Source organism: Dreissena polymorpha, chromosome 3 (genome assembly GCF_020536995.1).
Source record: "Dreissena polymorpha isolate Duluth1 chromosome 3, UMN_Dpol_1.0, whole genome shotgun sequence".
Lineage (NCBI taxonomy): Eukaryota > Metazoa > Mollusca > Bivalvia > Myida > Dreissenidae > Dreissena > Dreissena polymorpha.
The window spans coordinates 144,353,712-144,374,148 of record NC_068357.1 but is presented as its reverse complement, the minus strand read 5'-3'; the positions used below and the strand labels follow the sequence as shown (position 1 = coordinate 144,374,148).

General features: G+C 34.2%; 1 protein-coding gene and 1 long non-coding RNA gene across 2 annotated transcripts; one reads left to right on the top strand and one right to left on the bottom strand.

Moving 5' to 3' along the window:
- Positions 1 to 11,387: 11,387 nt before the first annotated feature.
- On the top strand, positions 11,388 to 12,824 carry LOC127871253 (uncharacterized). The gene is made up of 3 exons (XR_008045240.1): positions 11,388 to 11,481; positions 11,801 to 11,909; positions 12,328 to 12,824. It is a non-coding gene; the product is annotated as an uncharacterized LOC127871253 (long non-coding RNA).
- Positions 12,825 to 19,423: 6,599 nt separating this feature from the next.
- On the bottom strand, positions 19,424 to 20,005 carry LOC127872665 (carboxypeptidase inhibitor SmCI-like; the record flags this gene model as incomplete). The annotated part of the gene is made up of 1 exon (XM_052415995.1): positions 19,424 to 20,005. A coding segment is annotated over one exon (582 nt), but the record flags the coding sequence as incomplete, so codon positions are not given.
- Between the last annotated feature and the right edge of the window lie 432 nt (positions 20,006 to 20,437).

The following is a 20,437-nucleotide window of genomic DNA, read 5'->3' as shown; positions in this document are numbered from 1 at the left end:
CTATAAACATGACGCCATGTGACGTTTGCAATGGCACTTAATACGATATCGGTGGTAAACTTCTATTATCCTTTATTTAATTCGGTACATACCGGCGAAAGTCGTGACATTAGAATTGTAGAATAATTTACCCACGAAATTCAACACAATTTTATAAACTTGCAAATCGTGTTCAGTTCTAGAAGACCTCGGTATAAAACTGTAGAAAAAAATTCAATATCCATAAAAAAAAACACATACAACAGTTGGACATATTATATATTGAAAGAAATTGGTCATTGTGACAAATAGGCCCCATGTAGTAAAACGTAGCATTTAGTAGTCGCATGTAGTAATATGTAGCATACTGTAGCCGCATTTTATAATATGTAGCCTGTGTTGAGTCGCATGAAGTAATACGTCGCATACTGTAACAATGAAACTTTTTTACTGTCTCGCCAGCTTTGAACCCATGTGCATTTGTACACAAATTTTCGAAAGAAAAACAATACATGTTACATGCAAAATATTAAACTTTAGGGGTCTCTGGCAAAATATCAATATTACCTGGTAAATACATAAACGGAGGCTGCTGGACCGTAAATTTTGATACATAGGTCATAGGGTTTATATCGTTCAACTTTAACTTAAATATTTTCTCTCTTACGGGCGTTTCTCGATTGATTTATTTTTCTAATCAGGCTAATCAGGGACTACACTTGCTTCCTAAACTAATTTTTTGCTAAGAAGAGACTTACTTTAAAAGAAAATTATCATAAATGAGGAAAGTGTCGTCCCTGCTTAGCCTGTGTGGACTGCACAGGCTAATCTGGGACGTCACTTTACGCACATGCATTAAACTCCTTTTCACAGAGCACGGTTCGTATTTACTAGTATTACATATTAAGTTGTTTAGTACATCACAACTCTACATTTTTTGCACGATGGAGAAAAATGTAAGTGGTTTAAAGCTATGCAACATCGTGTTGACGAATATTTCCCGACGTCATCGTCACGCCAGGACACTGCTCGCCATGAACTGATTGATTAGCCTGTTTGTAGCCTACATCTGTTCTGTATCCATGCCCTGCACGAACGCTTACAATCCGCCAGTGTCAGGAAGTTGTAAGCGTTATCTTGACATCTACCCCAAATAAACTTCTCGCATTTGCACGTGTCAATGTTAAAGTTATAGCGTGGATTTTTTGCTAGACATGGTCCGGGCTTTTTAGGCAACTTCACACATGTTAAACAACTCAAAATACTGTTAAAATTGGGCTAATTTGAAATTGCTCGATGTATGTCTGTGAAAACGACCATTACGATCTAGAATTCTTAGGTCCTTTAAAGGAATGTTCGCGAAGTGGAGAAGTAAACTACAAGTAGAATGAAAGCTACAACGTAAGTTAAACACTTTTCCCCGAATGATAAAAAACATTGTTTTTTTTAATGAAACAAGTACAAATTTAATAAAGTATGTCTCTTAACCTTTTTGCAACGCTTTATAATGTTCATTTTTTTAAATCGTCAAAAGAGGCATATAATGGATTAAAATAGACCTTTGGTAGACAATTAATGGCAGAAAATGTATTTTATCTAAAATGTCAATTTTAACAATGCCTTAATATCAATATTTAAAAAGTCTACGTTTGTATGTAACACTGCATCGAATTATTTGCATCTACATATTTGTTTAGCTTAATTTCATATCATTGTTTTCAATGAAAACTTTAATATAAAAATGAACGGCTGCCATTCGTAAATTCGTTAAGTAGGTACATTTCTGTAAAATGTGTGAAGTGTAAATGCACATCATGATTTACAATACCTACAAACAAATCATTGATATACATGTATGCTCATTTTTTCTATGTTAATACTTTGTTGTGATGTGTCTGATGTGATTTATTTTGAAAGATTGATTGTTGAAAGATTGATTTTTGATTTTTGTATCATATTTTGCATATTTTGTATTATCATAATCATCATCGTCATCATCATCATCATCATCATCGTCGTCGTCGTCTTCGTCGTCGTCTTCGTCGTCGTCGACGTCGTCGGAATTGATAAGGAAGTTATTATAACATTTAACTGTATAGTTAATTTTCTTTTTTCCCTTGTATGATCGTATGCATGTTTCAAAATATATACTTGTGTTTTGGTGTTTTGTTACTGAAGGTCACATTGTAAAAAAGAAATTATTTCTTAATGTGAATTCTTCATGAAATAAAGTCATTGTTCTTCTTCTTCTTCTTCTTCTTCTTCTTCTTCTTCTTCTTCTTCTTCTTCTTCTTCTTCTTCTTCTTATTATTATTATTATTATTATTATTAATGAATAAACTTCCCGTTCACAACACATACATGTGTACGTTTGAAAAGCAGAAGAGTTGGGTCCGATTTCAATACCTTAAATAGAGATCGACACTTTCTGTTACCAATTGTTGCGGTGTTGATTACATGAGTGTGTAAATTGTATATGTGAAGTAGAAACCGAACCATATCACGTCCATTAACAACAGGGTCATACTGCCTGACACCAGATGGAACTAAACTGTTCTGAGAAGGTTGAGTTTAGAAGATCACAAGTGCTGTATGAAGCATTAATTTTTAATTTAACTTTGAACTCAACGAATTTAATCAGGAGAGACATGTTTGTTCTTGTCCATTATTTTTTTTTTATCAGAACACCGACTTTGAAAATAAGATGATCAAAACTGGAATCAATGCCTTGGACCGGACTATGCAAACCATTTGGGTTTAAACCGATTTGAGGACTAGCCGAAACTCACATATACAACAAATTATGGTCCATTTAGATCAGATCTTAAACTTATTAATACATTTAGTGTTGATACAAATATGAATAAACATTACCAACACCACTTGAGCAATATTGGCAACTTTTTGAATGTACACTTTACTCATACATGTATAATGAACTGAATGGCGTACATAAATATGTTCTTAATAATAACGTTGCTAGTAACAGGAATTGGACAAACGGCTTTCAACTAAATAATAAAACGATGTTGGCAAAACAGCTTACCGACAACAATTATGGTGATCTGTGGAATGTTAAAGCTAATGAATTTCATGTCGGGCTGCAAAGACCTCGTGAAGAGGCAAGTAGGACCTGAAAATAAACTCTATAAACTCTGATATACACACACACACAAACCTTTTGAATTCTAGTTCTATGGGAGGCAATTGTTGCCAATACACTATGCGACCAACAAACGCGGACATTATAGCCATTCTTGGCAAAATTGATCTTAAATTAAATGTTATGGACTCCCGATTCAATACATTCGAAGGGCAAAAGAGGAAAATGGACAATTTTGAAAAGCAAAAAGAGGAGATGAACTATGTGCAATCCAAGAGTTTAAGAAACAATCGGATATACGCAACATGCTAGAAAAATCACATGAAACGCCAATGTAATGCGAAGATGTAGTAAGGACCTTCGTATCGGAGAAGCTTAAATTTACCAAGGAAGCTGTGGCTTCTATGAGATTTGAATAAAATGGTCTCCAAAAACACAAATGGAAATCTGCCGAATACGGCGGCGATGGGATGCACCGAGAGCTTGTGTACAAGTTCTCATTCTTCAATTCAAGAGAGCAGATTCGCGGGAGTAGCAGAAATCTAATACGAACGCCTTTCTACGTGACAGAACAGTTCCGTTCGGAAGTAGCAGCAAAAAAGGGGCGTCTCTTTAGAAGAGCCAAAGTGGGGAAGCAGGCGAGCAAATGTGCGTTGGTGTCATACGACACTTTATACATAGGCAGCAGGCAAATAAAGGATGCGTAGGAGGTACCGGGTGGACTAAAGAGAACGGAATGGATCTGTAATAGGTTGAGTGTAACGAAGCCAGAGGATCCGGATTTCGTTTCTTTATTATTACGGTATGATTTAATATTTTTTGTTTAATCCTGGACTTGTAAATCAAGCAAAATTGATCTTTCTAGATATGATTGTCATAACTTTTATAGGAAATATAGACATAGGCAAGCAAAGTCCAATAGCATAAGCAGTGGAGTATCGCTTCTTAAGAGTACCCACGACATTATGATTTATCTTAAACCAGTTCATTTTTTTACATTTATGAAGATTTATTGCAGAGGTATACATGTGGGGTAGTGACTCGCCGATGGCAAACCTGATAGATACGGACCTCTTTTTAAAGTCTGTGTAGCCATATTAACTACTTTCAAGCGTTAGGCTCGGTAATGTTAGCTGGGGATTTTAAAGCTGGAACAATCAATATCTGTAAAATTTTCCTATTTATATATACCCTATTTCGCCAAAATCGTCAGTAAGTGTACACACATTCAGGTGGAGAAGTGGTCAATGTTCCTTACCTTGTCAATGATAATTCTTGGCAATATATAAACAATACATGTTTCATTAATGCATGCTCAGTTTTTCTTAAATGCGACTCTACATATAGCTGTTTCATATATAATCATGGCGGACAAACTGTTTTAAGACTAAACGAAAATAAAAAGTGGTAATTTTTTTAATGATTGTCCTATAGTTGAGGCCAAAGTGAAGATAGGGTGAACATATAAAATATCTCCCCTAAATACGTTATATTTTATTTTAAACTAACAAAACACGGTTAAATAAGCAGTTCTTTTATTCTTACATGAGCACCAAACACTGCAACCAAGAGCACACATGAACAGGTAACAGACACGGTTTGCGTAAATACAGAATAAGTTATTTCAAAGGCATTACACAAAAAATATAACCTCAATATTGTATTACTTATTTTGTACAAATTTCTAATCTTGTTTAAATTAAATTTACCTCACTTTTTTATACGGCCAATCGCAGTCAAACGTTCTGTGGTGAAAATCATTAAAACGCAAATACGGAAATACGTATCGGTATGTACCATTACGATTGCCGTCTTAATGTGATTAAAATCGCTCATCTAATAAAATCAGTTGTTGATGGCGTCTAAATTCACGTTCGCCCTTGTAAACTTATTGCAACAGCTGCAGAGGGGGTAATCACGCGATAGACAAGATGGCGACGTCCATTCCGTGACAGGTATTTTCGCCGTTTTAAACTATTTTTTACGTTTGTTTAATTTTTGAATGCCGCTTACTTTCCATTTATATCAGTAAGCAAGTGATTTGCGTTTATTTCGCATTAATATTCGCTTATCTCGACTTTACTCGATACGAATTTTCTTGGCGAGAGCTGTAATTTTGTGATCCCGCTAAGAAATTTCGTACCGAGTAACGTCGAGAAAGTAAAGGTGAGAACCATTAATAAAATAATAAAAGTAATAAAGGGCATAAAACGGCGAAAAATATCTGTCTGGAAAGGGACGTCGCAATCTTGTCTGTCACGTTATTACCTCCTCTGAGCTGGGCCCAATCGTGTCCTGACACTGTTCATATATACTCATCCTTTTTGGCTGAAAGGTAACAGCTATTTCAGGTAGAGTTGTTTCAGAAATTATAGTGAAAATGTTGCTATGGTCTGGGCTCAATGTATTTTTAATTGCATATTGAGCAACCGAAGATGGTAACATGCTGTTTCTTTTATATAAAATAAATATTTCTAATGAAGTTTAATATACGCATTAGGTTATCTATACCGTAGAGCTACGTTTTAAGTTTGCGGCAAATAAATCTTTGGAAAATCATTAAAAATAGCGCATTCACTATTTTACATTTGATTAACGATGAATCACACTTAGCTACCGTTTAATTAAAATAGCGAGTTTCTTAATGCCGAGATAACATGAGCAGAAATCGGACAATGTATACGTTTGTTAAAAAATAACAAAGCATGCGGCATTGATAATATTTTGAATGAACATATAAAAGTATCCTTCCCAATTACGAAAGATGTTTATGTTAAATGATTTTACTTAGTATTTAGCTCTGGAAGTGTAGCTAGTATTGGGACAATAGGGTAAATTAATTCAATTTATAAAAATAAATGTTCTGAAAAAGATCCTTTTAACTACAGACCAATAACTTTATTGAACTTAATGAGTAAATTATTCTCTTCAGTCTTAAACACACGTTAAGAAAAAAAATTGAAATACGATATTATTGGCAAGCTTCAATGGGGATTCCGTAAACCTTTTTCATCAACAGGCAATAGTATTCTGTTATACGCGCTGATTAATACACTCATAACTCAAAAGAACCAAATATTTATTTTCATTTATCGCTTTAGTAGCTGCATCTGATACGATTAATAAGTAATTATTGTGGTAGTTAGGCTACTGCAGTATAAGTCGAAAGTTCTGCAATATTGCAAACATACGACAAATCATGTTACTGGTGTTATGGCGAATGATCAAACTATTTTTTATGTTAAGTTGCGGTAAGACAAGGGGGAAATGAATCATTTGAATGACCTTTATTCACATGTCGATATAAGGATATTTTTACTTCATATTCAAGTAAGCTTTTTCAAAATAATAGTGCTTTGTTCAATGACGACTCTGTTATCGTTGCAGAGTCGGAAAAAGATCTTCAAACGGTTGTCTATCTCAATTCACAACTAGAAATTAATTTTTGAAAGGTATAAATCTAAAATAAATTATTATTATTTTTAAGTAAATAGTAAAGGTAGGTTTGTTATCCCTAGTTGGACCGTAAAATGTTTTAACAGTAACACTTTTCAAGATTTTTCTCCTTAATGCTTACATAAACTGACCTGAATGTTGGTGTGTGAGTGTATCTAACAGATCAAGTTCGAGTTAATGGACCCGGTCAATCGATTTTTGACGAACATACGGGTCAAGTATATACCAATTTTCTTTTTTAAATAACCCTTTTCCGGATTTTTGATGTGTGATACTACCTCTATGACTTATATATCAAGTTCGAGTTTCGTTTCGTTCCGGTCCATTTATTTTTGACGAAGTAACGGGCATTGGACTTAACAATTTTCTCTAAAATAGCTGCAGTGTGGCTTCAAAGCTAATTAGGGGGATTGTGTGTTTCACCATTTGCACGTGCAAAAAGATGAAACCATACATAACACTCGTGCTAAAGCGTCCGATCGTCAGGGATGAATTATTTAATAGTGAGCATGCACAGAATAAAGTCAAATGATTACATGTACAATTTAGATAAAATCCTTACAAATAACTGAGATATTCAAGTTTAAAAAGTGTTGCGTTAGAAAAGTCTCCTATTGTAGATTTTATTCGAAACATGCATTTTTAATTTCTCAAATACTTTGGGAACTTATTCCTATGTAAAGTGCTAGTAAACAATTTAGGCATGAAGACACCGCTTTTGCTGTTCATATTTTTTGAGGTAGATACATTCTGTGCTTGATCAATTATTGGCCCGTTTTCCTAGGAGACTGTTTCGGTGCTTGTGTTTGCCCAAACAATCGAGTGATAAAATAATTATCTATTTGATGGCTGGTTTTCAATAAACTCTTGTACGTGTTTCATAATGTTATCCAAAAAATGTTTTAAAAAAATTGGGACAGTAAAAAGTGACACTAAATGGTTTGTCGTTTTGAAAAGGGGACATTTGTATATGATCTGGATAATAGATTTGAACGCGTTCTATTCATATTCTTAACTCATATAGTAATATCATATGATGCTATTTGACATTTCTTTAAATTTTATCTGTTGATACTTAACGACTTATTACCATGCGATAATTCTTTTAATTTTAGTGTTTGAGAGTACGTACTTAATGTATCTGTTCCTTATGTTTATTCAATACTATGCAAACGAGAAAATGAACACTTAGAAAATGAAGTTTGTTAAAGGGGCCTTTTCACAGATTTCAGCATAGTTTGAAGTTTGTCATTAAATTCTTTATATTGATAAATGTAATAATTGGATCTTAACAGCTCCAGCTGCCATTCATGTTACAATTCCTTTAATACACAGCAAACCGATTCAACGAAACATTTGGCTGTATAAATATGCCGATTTCGATCGACTAAACAATCTTATTACATGTACAAACTGGGAATTTATCCATGATTTTAATGTAAATGAAGCAACTGTTATGTTTACGAACAAACTTATCGAACTGATGAAACTTTGCATTCCAAACAAACTTGTCACAGTGCGCCCTAATGACAAACCATGGTATGATTCTTCTATTAGAACAATGGCTCGTAAACGAGATAGACAAAAACACATATCCATAGACAATCCTACTTCTGCTAACTGGAATAAATATAAACAACTTCGAAATAAGGTTAACAACATGATAAAACATGCGAAAGAACAGTTTTATTCTAACCTAGAAACATCTCTTGATGAACTAAATACTTCAAATCCAAAAAAATATTGGAAAACACTAAAGCAACTAATAAAAACAAATTCTCATCTGAATTCGATACCACCTTTACAGTCAACGGACTCTGACGGCAATCTTATTGTACATTTGTCAGATACCGACAAGTCAAACTGTTTAAACAGATACTTTGCCTCCATTGCGTCGTCGAATGACTCAACCGGTGTTCTTCCACAATTCTCAAATATCTCTAACGCAAAATTATATAACCTGTCCATATCAGAATCGGAAATTATAGATGTTATTAAATGCTTAATAACCAATAAAGCCGTCGGTGGTGACCTTATAAGTCATATTGTCCTTAACAAAACGTGTAATTCTATTGCTAAGCCTTTGTGTATCCTCTTTAACAAATCACTTAACGAAAGTACATATCCCGCCCAATGGAAAGAAGCGATTGTAATGCCTCTATTTAAAAAGGGAGAACCGAATAATCCTTCCAACTACCGTCCTATCTCATTGTTTAGTTGCGTAGGCAAGCTGATGGAGAGGATAGTTTATAAACATTTATACAACCACCTTCTTGCTAACAAACTTATATACTCCAACCAGTCGGGCTTCTTAAAAGGTCACTCCACAGTCGCCCAATTAATCGACATTTTTGATCAAATAACGAAAGGTATAGATGAAAAGAAACTCACATGCATGGTTTTCTGTGATATTTCTAAAGCGTTCGACCGCGTCTGGCACACAGGACTACTCTTCAAACTTAAACAAAATGGATTTGATGGTAATTTACTTAATTGGATTAAAAGTTATCTAGGGAGTCGCACTCAAAAAGTCGTGGTTGGAGCATCAATATCTCAAACGTTAGAGCTTAATGCCGGTGTTCCACAGGGATCTGTTCTATGCCCATTATTTTTTCTTGTTTATGTAAACGACATAGTAAAGCACCTTCAATGTACTGCCCGCCTTTTTGCCGATGACACTTCCCTCTCATGTACTACCTCAAATATATATAACATTGAAATTGTTCTGAACCATGACCTACAAGTTATAAGTACTTGGGCAAAACAATGGCTTGTAGGTTTTAATCCACATAAAACCGTGGCTATGTTGTTTTCATCACACCATGCTGTTCCCCAACCACATGTTTTATTTAATAATGTACCGGTCAATTTTGTAGAAAACCACAAACACCTCGGTCTTACACTCAGCTCAAACGGCAAATGGCACGAGCATATAACTAATATAGTAAAATCGTCATCAAAAATACTTGGAATTATGCGAAAAATTAAATACATGGTCTCAAGAAAAACATTAAATCAAATTTATATTTCCCACCTACGACCACTACTTGAGTATGCTTGTGTCGTTTGGGACGGATGTGCTCTTTACTAAAAAGAAATGTTAAATAAAATACAAAATGAAGCGGCAAGAATAGTCACAAGTCTCACTAAATCTGTTTCTTTGTCTAACTTGTATTCAGAAATCAACTGGCATAGTTTAGCCGAGCGCAGGAAGTATCTAAAACTTATACATATGTACAAAATTCACAATGGCTTATGTCCAGACTACTTACAAAATTTACTACCAGCAACTGTCTATCAACAATCCGCTAGGAACCTGAGGAACGCAAATGATTATGTAATCGTTACTAGAAGGACGGAACTTTACTCACGCTCATTTATCACGTCGGCTATAGATCTATGGAACAACTTACCTCGCGACATAAGACTGTTAGATTCTCTATCAAGATTTAAAATAAAATTGAAACAATTATTTCTCCCAAATGTCGAAACTCCTTTATATTTTCATGTTGGTGATAGAAAATCGTCCATTTTACATGCTCGACTAAGGAATAACTGTAGCGATTTGAAATTGCACTTGTTCATCAATCACTTAGAACCTTCACCTTTATGCGTATGTGGAGAAGTTGAATCAGTGTATCATTTCTTTTTTATTTGTCCACGCTTTTCTGAACAACGTACTACTCTTTTTGAAACCCTACACGCAATTGAACAAATAAATTGCAATACAATGCTTTTTGGTAATGACATGTTAGATAATGACACCAACTGCGTCATTTTTAAAAATGTTCAGATATTTATTAAGACGACAAAGCGTTTTTCATAATGTTGTTGTAGCGCATAGTTATGTATATTCTCCTGGACAGGACTTCATTATCTCAAGGTTGTACTGTATGTTTTATTTCCAAAGCTTTACAAACCATGATTTTCTTTTGTATTTTACTTGCGCACTTGTATATTGCTTTCTTAATACAAATGTAATCTTGACCATGTAACTTACAGCTTTACAAAATCACGCTTTCGTCACGAATATATGCAATGCAAATAACAGATCAGGGAAAGACCACCAATAATGTTGTTAGAACTTTAGGTCCTACCCTTTTTTTCAAAACAGTTGTATTTCTATATATGTTCTGTAGTTGTGTAACTATTTTGGAAATAAAATATGTTTAAACTTAAACTTTAAACAGCTCCAGTAAAAAATCAAGAATAAAATTTAAAAAAAGGAAAAAAAAGTAACCCCTGGAGTCCTGGAGTTAGTCTGAAGTAAAAACGCAATAGCCCTCTCGGCTATTCCGCCGAGTATACACATTTTAAGTATTTTATACATTATATAAGCAATCTTCGTAGTTTCGTAAATTTAAACGACAACAACAGAACTATTCAATCGTTTCGAGTTGCAACTCTTTATAAGTTTTAGGTTTTCAAATCGTCAAAAGATACATATAACGGCTATATTGGACTATGGTTAATGTTCAGTAATACTGTTTCCTCAAAAATATCATAACTAAAACGAAAATTTGCGAATCTGAAACAACTTTTTTCAATTTTGTCAATTTACAAAACCGTGAAAAGATCCCTTTAATGATATGTCCCCTTCGATTGAGTTATGTTTAAAAATTATCTCCGGTTTCGCAAAACATGTTAACAAACAGTTTTAAGTGTGTAACCTATGCTAAATTATCGTGGTCTGATGATTTGAGATGTGATATTTCAGATAAATTTTTAAATGAAAAAAAAAAAGAACAACGTCACCTTCGCGTAAATGTTTTTTTGCGGCCTTCGCGGAAATATTTTTTTTGCGATAACAACATCTTGATTTATGACCATCCTTCCTTCAAATGTTTATAAAAGCAATTTGCATGTCGATAATGTTTCTTCATCGCTAAAAATGAATTCTGCAGTTATTGCGTTGTTTGTGTGCCTTGGGATTTTCATCACAGGTAATTGTCTCAAATATTGATTTTATAGTGTTATATACTTATCTAACGAAAAGGTAGATAACCTATATTTTTAACTATCATTCTCAACTTTGGATATTTCTTTATATTCAGATACTTAGGGGCGATCATATTACGATACAAATTTAACAATACTTGTTTAGTAGCTGGTTAGTAAAGATTGGTTTAGTAATACACCACACACCAAATATTGTAGGCCTCGCTGAATAAAATATGTACGTTATTTTATATGTTTCATATTATATTTGGTTAAGCTTTTAATTCGCCGGTTAAGTTCCATATAATAATGGTTACTTTACAGGAAGCGTTGGTCGTCCTCGTTGTCCACCATGGATGATACCGCGGCCTCCTTGTTTTTTCGATCCATGTAAGGATTATCGTTGCCACAATCCACCCAATCTTACGTGCAGGTATTGTAGATTCTTTTAATTGCATCAATATGATTAAGACAAGGTGGTGAATATGCTCAATGCTATCTTTATAACGATTATTGTTTTGCCACGAGTATTTAGTTCACTACTGATATGATATTTTTAAATGTTTGAAGTACTTTCATGACCACAGCAATACGTTTCACGCATCATAAATCATGGAAATTCAGTATTTGAAACGTAAATTGATTTGATTCCGTAAACCGTGTTGATGTCTGTTATTTACATGTATTCAGTATCATGCATTCTTTAAATACAAACATTATTATTGCAATATCCAATTATTTAATACGTTTTATGATATGAGGCCTTTTACGTTGCAATAATATCACTTTCTTTTATTTAAAATGAATTATTATAATCCACTCGATATCAATTTATTATTATCATGTCACAGGAGAGACTCTTGTGACGATTGCCGCAAGAAATGGTTCAACGACAACGGTGTAGAAACAAAATGTGACAGTGAAGTATCGTACTGAGGGAACATTCATTCGGCTAGAGACGTTGCAAATATGGATTATGTCAAGAAATATGTTATTGATATGTAATGGAGTTAAATGAAATTGAGCTGGTTGTAAATGGTGTCATTGTAATATTTTTCTAAATAAATATACTATTTATGCAGTTCGACAACTATATACACAGTTTTATGATCTTCCAATACGAACGTATGTCATCAATATTTAACTGTATATGCGTTTTTTGCTTATAGTCAGAATATTCTCTGAACATTTATGCACGTCATTTTTAATATATAATAATTGCATACCAATATGAAAATATTTGAAGTTTTACAATTGTATTTAATGCACCGACATACATTTTGTTCAAATAAGAGGATGTAATAGTTTATAGCAAGTATTTATACATCAATTATTGTTGAATACGTGGTTTAATTTTTTATTGACAATTCATAAATTTTCGTCTACAACACGCCCAAAAAATGCATTAAGAAATGTGTGATATCTTCATGTATACGATATCGATTCCAACTCCTCCATTAAAACGAACTGTGAAATGATGTATGCTAAATTTACATAAATCGGTCTGTATCTCGTTACACGTAATAGCTTGTAAACACAAGTCCACTGATTGTATGCACATCATCTATATGACGTCTGTGGCAATAACGTATCGTAGAACAATATACTTGTGTCTATGCTTGATATACGACATTGCTTTTCACGGTTAACCCGCTGATATTTTCCAATGTAGCCGATTTTGATGTGAATATTCATAGGTGTTTCTATATAAAAACTGTTAACCGAGATGGCGAGAACGAGAAGTATTTATCCATTTTATTTTTAAATTTCTGAATATTTGTGTGCACTAATCACGCATTATAAAGCTGTTGTTTCTTTTCATATAAATAGAACTACTTTATGAGCTTTGAAGTAAAACAAATGGTTTGAATTGCAAATTGAGTTAATTAAGATAAAATATTTATTTTATAAAACATAGTTTAATGTAATATTTTGAAATTACTTCCTAAAGCATTGTCACTATTCACGCGGCTTATTTAGTTGAGAGATCCAACCAAAGCAGTTTAATTGACACAAGCGTTACATTCGACGTGTCCTGCATCTGTTGCTCTGGAGAGAAAACAATATTAGGCGAAGTAAACATATGATGCAGTTTTTGCCAGATTACATCCTGTTTATTGTCGTTTTCGTGTGGTAAACAAACAATATAAACTTGTCTTATTGTCACGCTTAACTTGCGCAATGTTTGTAAACAAGATTATGAATATAAAACGGTTAATCTACAATGGACAGCCGATGTATCAAAATTAATATTAACATACACAGGTCAAACATTTGTTCAAATACATGCAGTTTGTAACGTGTAATATATACTCATTAATCATGAATTGATGCTATGGTCTGCCCTAGCAAACGATATTTGTTAATAAAGAAGAAAACAAACAAACACGAATATATCTAAGAAATATTGACTTAAACAACAACTCATTTGCCCCATTTCTATTTCTTTTTTTCTATTTAATAACTGCTTTTAGTTTACTTGTTATCTCGATATATCTTACTGATTTCATTCAGGAGTAAACACTTTATACATAACCTTCGCGGGTTGTGTTCCTTTAAGCGAAAACAATATCCTGTTTTAAACCTATCCTCCATTGACATTTCTATATAAGGAAGCTGCATGTCGACATTGAACATTCATTCATTACAATGAATACTTCACATATTGCGGTGTTTGTGTGTCTCGGGATTTTCATCACAGGTAATTGTTTCAAATATATTTTAATAGAATAACGATATTATAATCAAACTTCACAGCTGAATTTATAATATTTGTTTTGATAATATATTCTAGACATTGGGTATTGTTGCTTGTCAGATACTAAGAGATGAACATAATTTGATGTAAAACCCTTCAATACTGCGTTATTAGCGATAAAGATTGTTTTTTTACACAAACCACAAACCAGGTAGGGCTCTTTCAGACTCGCGCTATAACTGTACTTTAATTCAATATTTCTGATTTACATGAGCATTGGTATGCATTCTTTTTGGCCAGTTATATTTCATATCGCAATGGTGATCATTTTACAGGATGCATTGGTATTCCTTCTCGTCCTTCTTGCCCAGACGGGTCGCCTCTTGTGAACTGCTTCATGGATCCATGTAGTGGTGCTATATGCTATAATCCACCAAATTTGACATGCAGGTATTGTACATACTTTCCATTATAACCCTTTGTTCCATGGTTATTTAGCAAGTGTGGCGAATGTGTTCAATGCCTCATTCTTGAAACGTTCATATTTTTCAACGCCTACGAATTTCATTAAGGCCATGATATTTTCAAATTTTCTAAAATGCGTTATGATCACATTTTTAAAACGATTCAAGCAGCATAAATTACATAAAAAATGATAATAAGATGTAATACTTATTATAAAAGTTGAACATATTTTGTTATATATAGAGTATCATGCATACTTTAAATACAAAAAGGGATATTGTTATATCAAGTGTATTTAATACATGTCACAAAATAAGGCCGTTTTCGTTGATATAATGTCACATTTAAATTTTAAATTGAATTCTTAAACAGAATTTTTTATTTACATATAATCGCTTTGTTTCAGGGCTAACTATTGCGGTGGTTGCAACAGAGAATGGTACAACCGCTTCGGTGTAAAAGCACGCTGTTACCGTGACGAATTGCAAGGGGAGTACTGAGGGGAAAACAGTGCGGCTAAAGATATTCCGAATGCATTATATAATGTCCAGATATACATTTTTGATATGAAATTGAGATCAATAAAGAACAAATCTGGGTTTTTAATAGTGCCGTTATTTAAGTATACTATAACATGCAGATCGACAACTTTAAACCAAGTATTATGTAGATCTACCACATTTAATTACTATTTAACTGAATATGTGAACATTTGATGTACAATTCGCACATGTTTCTCTTGAGAAAACAATTTAAATTGTTTCATGTTTTACGTTAACATGTTTCATTCTGTCCAACGAACATATTTTGGACTGCCTGAATATTTACGTATCATTTCACAAAAAAGTGGGTTCAGAAGAAGCAAACGTAAGATCCGGTTGTTGCGATATTATATCCTGTATTTAGTATCGTGTGCAAAACCTACTGATAACCTTGTCTAACTGTCACGCTTAACTTGCGCAATGTTTGTAAAGAAGATGATTAACGTATAAAAGCCAATGAAAACCAAAGTTAACATCTTATTTAGCCTAATTAATATTAGCATACACTTGTCAAACGCTCTGACGTATTTTCCAATGCCGAACAATATGTTCAGAGTTCGTAAAAACATTTCATATGTTTTGTGATTAATATAATAAAAGCTAGTGCAGATAATATAATATATTATTATACATGCAAATATAAACACGACGTTCAACAAATGTTCAGAACGGCATTCAACAGTACAATAAAGACCACTTTCGCAACAGTATTCGTATGCATTGCGATTTGGAGATGCTTGTAGCATACATCTATAATTATTTGTTTGTGTCGTTGTCAAACTTGCACGATGTCATACTTTCGTTATCGCGAAGGATCCATAATTACAAATAATAATGGCTTTAAGATACAATCATTAGATTTATAGATCTTATCGTATGAAATAATTATGTAAATGTTTATAGCAAAAACATAAGTCAATCGTGACTTTGGGTTATGGTACGAAATCTTGGTTTGGTTATTATGAGAATACAAGCTGTCTAATAATGACAGAAAATGCGTTGTAATGCATTCTCGATAGTTCATGAGGCTGAAGAGATGTGAAATGAAGCTGCGGATGGAGTGTTGCCTTAAACTGCAAATAACGTAATACAGAAACACTATATAGATACTAATCGTCTACGTCATAAAAATCATAAGCAGCGGGCGAAGTGCATTATGAATGCATAAGCATGAAATGGTGTTGTGCGCAAGTATCATAGTTGTAAAATACCAGCGGGCGAAGTGCATTATGATGGAAAAATCATGAAATGGTGTTGTGCGCAAGTATCATAGTTGTAAAATACCAGCGGGCGAAGTGCTTTATGAATGCAAAAGCATGAAATGGTGTTGTGCGCAAGTATCATAGTTGTAAAATACCAGCGGGCGAAGTGCATTATGAATGCAAAAGCATGAACTAGTGTTGTGCGCAAGAATCATAGTTGTAAAATACATGCGAGCGAAGTGCATTATGAATGCAAAAGCATGAAATGGTGTTGTGCGCAAGTATCATAGTTGTAAAATACCAGCGGGCGAAGTGCATTATGAATGCAAAAGCATGAAATGGTGTTGTGCGCAAGATTTTAAACATAAACTAATCAAAACGTATAAATTAACAGCCTATATTATAATGTTCATGTACACATTTTTTTTCAAGGTAGTATCTAAATTAAAGTTGTAAATTCATTAACATAGTTGTATTAGTGTTAACAATATCATGTGTTATACATGTAGTAAATAAAATTAATAATCCTATTTTTTAACATTACAATAGTGTTCTACACATTTTATATGTTATTCCAAAAAAGCTTTGTCACAGACAAAACATCAGTCCCCTACTGGGTAAATGGTGTAAGATTAGTATCTACAGAAGTTTCATTACATTACCAGAGCTTACATATTTGTTAGATATCGGAGGTAAATATTTATTTTCCAATTATCTCTTTTCAACAATTTTAGTCTGACCAATACACTGAAATGATTTGCATATTCCCAAAATGTCTATCTATATACAGAGTTTCATACATCTAGCTTCGTAAAATCCCCCCAAAATAGTTCTGAATTTAAATATCTCGTCAAAAGTAAAATATTAATATAGCTGTAAAATCGAAATTAGTTGACGACAGACACTTAAATATGAATTTATCATTTATATTTAAGTCGAAAGTAGTATATTGTTTAATTCATGAAATGTGTCGAATGGTAAGAAAAAAACAAGTTAATGACAAATCGACAATGTCATCAGCTCTAGTGAAATGATACCGTTTGATGATTGCACACTGAATAAGTTCCTCAAAGCCTAAAATGCTTTCTCTACAAGGCTATTGTTTGGAGTGCATGTAACGGTTTTACCATCTTGTTGCCGTAAATAGACGTACTCTAAACCAACAGCATTGGGCAAGGACGGCCGTTGAAATGTTTCATTTCTGAATCAAGCATCTTGGTATTCATGCAACTTCTTAAATCAATATGTTGCACGTGAATGCCACTGAACTGATTAGCGTCTAAGGCTTAAAGTATGGCTTATAAAAAGTTATGTTTAATTAATTAATTTATGAATCTTTGTATGTTACATCATAAAAACGAAAATGAATGCATATCTAGTTTGTTGTTGTTGTTGTTTTGTATAATAGGTTTTCTGTTATTGTTAAAGTGACTGAGTAAGTGGAGCATTCACCATGCAATTATACATGTACTTACCATAAATTACCAACACGTGTAGACAAACATCAATTGTTTTGGGGCATGATACAGATTATCCGGACTGTTATTTTATCAATCATCATGCAATTATAAAAACAAACACCTATAACAACAAAACACGCAAACCTATCACAAACTGCACCCATCTGGGGACTGAGAGTCGAAGTTCAAGTTCGAAGTTTTAAGGCACATTCAAATGTAATGTAAAGGTTTTGGATATTAGAGATGTTTAGGAAGACTGTGTGACAATATTAAAATAATTTGCAACAAGTGTAGTTGTGATGTGTTTGAAGCCTGCGTCCCTCGCTCGAAAGGCCAGATCATACCTAAAGATCAATTCTAAAACTGCAGCACTATAATCCATACGACAGTGTGAAAAAACATACCTCATTCTGTTAAGAACATATGTAATGCCTGGCTTGTTTCCGATCTCCATGGCATTGTCACAAATATTTTTGTAGCGTAGAAACGATGCGATAGGATCTTCTACAATCTGATACGATGATTGCGACGCAATATTTATAGTCGTTCAACGTTTTATAAAAATTTGCAACATTTGGAATATTCAATGAGGAATACGATCATAACTATTAAACTAGTGATCTAAAAATATCAAATAAGATAACCATTATCAGTTTACAGATGAGATAACAATTTGAACCTTAACTGAAGGGTTGCAACTTTGCATTACCCTGTGGCAATGCTTGTTTATTTTCATTCCCAAACAGAAAATTAATATATAATTATACATTCAAAATATAATTCATAAAAATGAATGAGGAATACATATTGTGTTGCCCATTAAAATCAGTAATTTTAACAATTGTCTCTTTGGTTTGGAAAACTTGTTTCTCGCTCATTAATTTTCTTCCTTACTACATTTGTACTAATGAATGGCCGAATCTTCAACGCGCCCGCTTCTATGATCATGATGACCAGAAGTTCGTGTCCCGGTGCCGATCGACTTAAAACAAGTTCTTTTTTTGTTTGACGCCCCAAAAAAATGACCAGTTCTTGCGTTTTAAGTGACAAATTAGTTCACGTTTCGTGCCTGCAAGACGGTAGTGCATACATGTATGTAAAGTACACCGATTCGCTTATTATTTATGTAAGTGATATATTGTTTCGGAAATATGATTAGTTTAAAAATAATTTGTGTTGTTATTCGTTCATATGCATAAATATTTTCTTACCATATTTACTTTTAAATAAAAAATATGGCAAAATAAGAATCATTAATCATAATTCAAACCAAAATAATGTCTTATCCAGTGATTATATTTTCCATATTTTACAGCAAATTATGGCACAAACAAATAGTTTTTGAACCAAAACACTCGATTTACATGCAGATGCGTTGACACTCCCGGAGTGATTTAACGTTGTTCCCGTTGGGTTTACATCCGCCCCAGCTAAAATCTCTGCACTCTTTCGAGACGCTGTCGTAATAGTAGCGCTTAATGGTCGCTTTGCAGGGACCTATCTTTATTGGGAGGGAGAACACAAACCCTTTGAAGACCTTGTTACATGAGCCTTTATCCAGAAAGTTGTGTCCATTTGGCTCACAACCCGCTCCATACGAATTTCTTGCATGTGTTATTTTGGCTATCGTAATACCATCGATCGTAATCAATACCGCCTATGCACGGGCCTTCTGAAGGCTCTATGGAGCACACCGGACATGGGTAACTTCCGCAAGAGCCCTCACAGTCCTGCTTGGTCAGGAATCGATTAAAGTTTCCTTCGCACCCGCCGTATGTGAATTGTTTACACTTGCACGACGAAGCATCAAAATACCAGCGTTCCAGCATCGCCTTGCACGGTCCGCGATTCGGCGGCAGGTTACATACTGGACACGTGACCGATCCACTTACAGCATAGCAATCTTCTATGGTTTCATAGCGGTTGCCGTTACCCGCACATCCTCCGTAAATGAAATCCTCGCACTTACAGGTCTGTGCGTTGTAGAAATAACGCGGAAAAGCAGCTTTACATGGCCCGGTAACATCCGGAAGGTTGTAGACAGGGCAGCTTGAATTGCCACATGCGCTCATGCATAACGTGTTCGAAGCGAAGTTGTTACTGTTGCCTTCGCAGCCGCCATAATTGAACGCGCGACACATGCACTCCTTGTCATCATAGTAATATCGTTAAATCACAGCATCGCATGATCCAGGATCAGACGGCAAATAGCAGTTGGGTGGCTATAAGGCGCCGCATTTATTGTGTCCATCACACTGCTTGAGACAGGCGTTTATTGTTTCGTAGTTATTACCGTTTCCGCCGCAGCCTCTCCAAGTAAAAGTCTCACACTTACAGGAGGTCGTATTGTAGAAGAAGCGCGGAAAAGCCGCTCTGCAAGGACCAGTCTCCGGCTGCTCAACACACGAACAAGGGATAGGTTTAGGAGTAACAGAACTACCAGGGCATCCGGTTTGGCATTCTTCAAGCGTCTAGAATCTGTTGGCATTTCCGCCGCAGCCGTTGTAAATAAACTCTTCGCATTTGTAACTCGTTGAATTGAACCCGTACCTCGGAATACTAGCAAGACAGAGAATGGGAGGATCTCCTGCAAG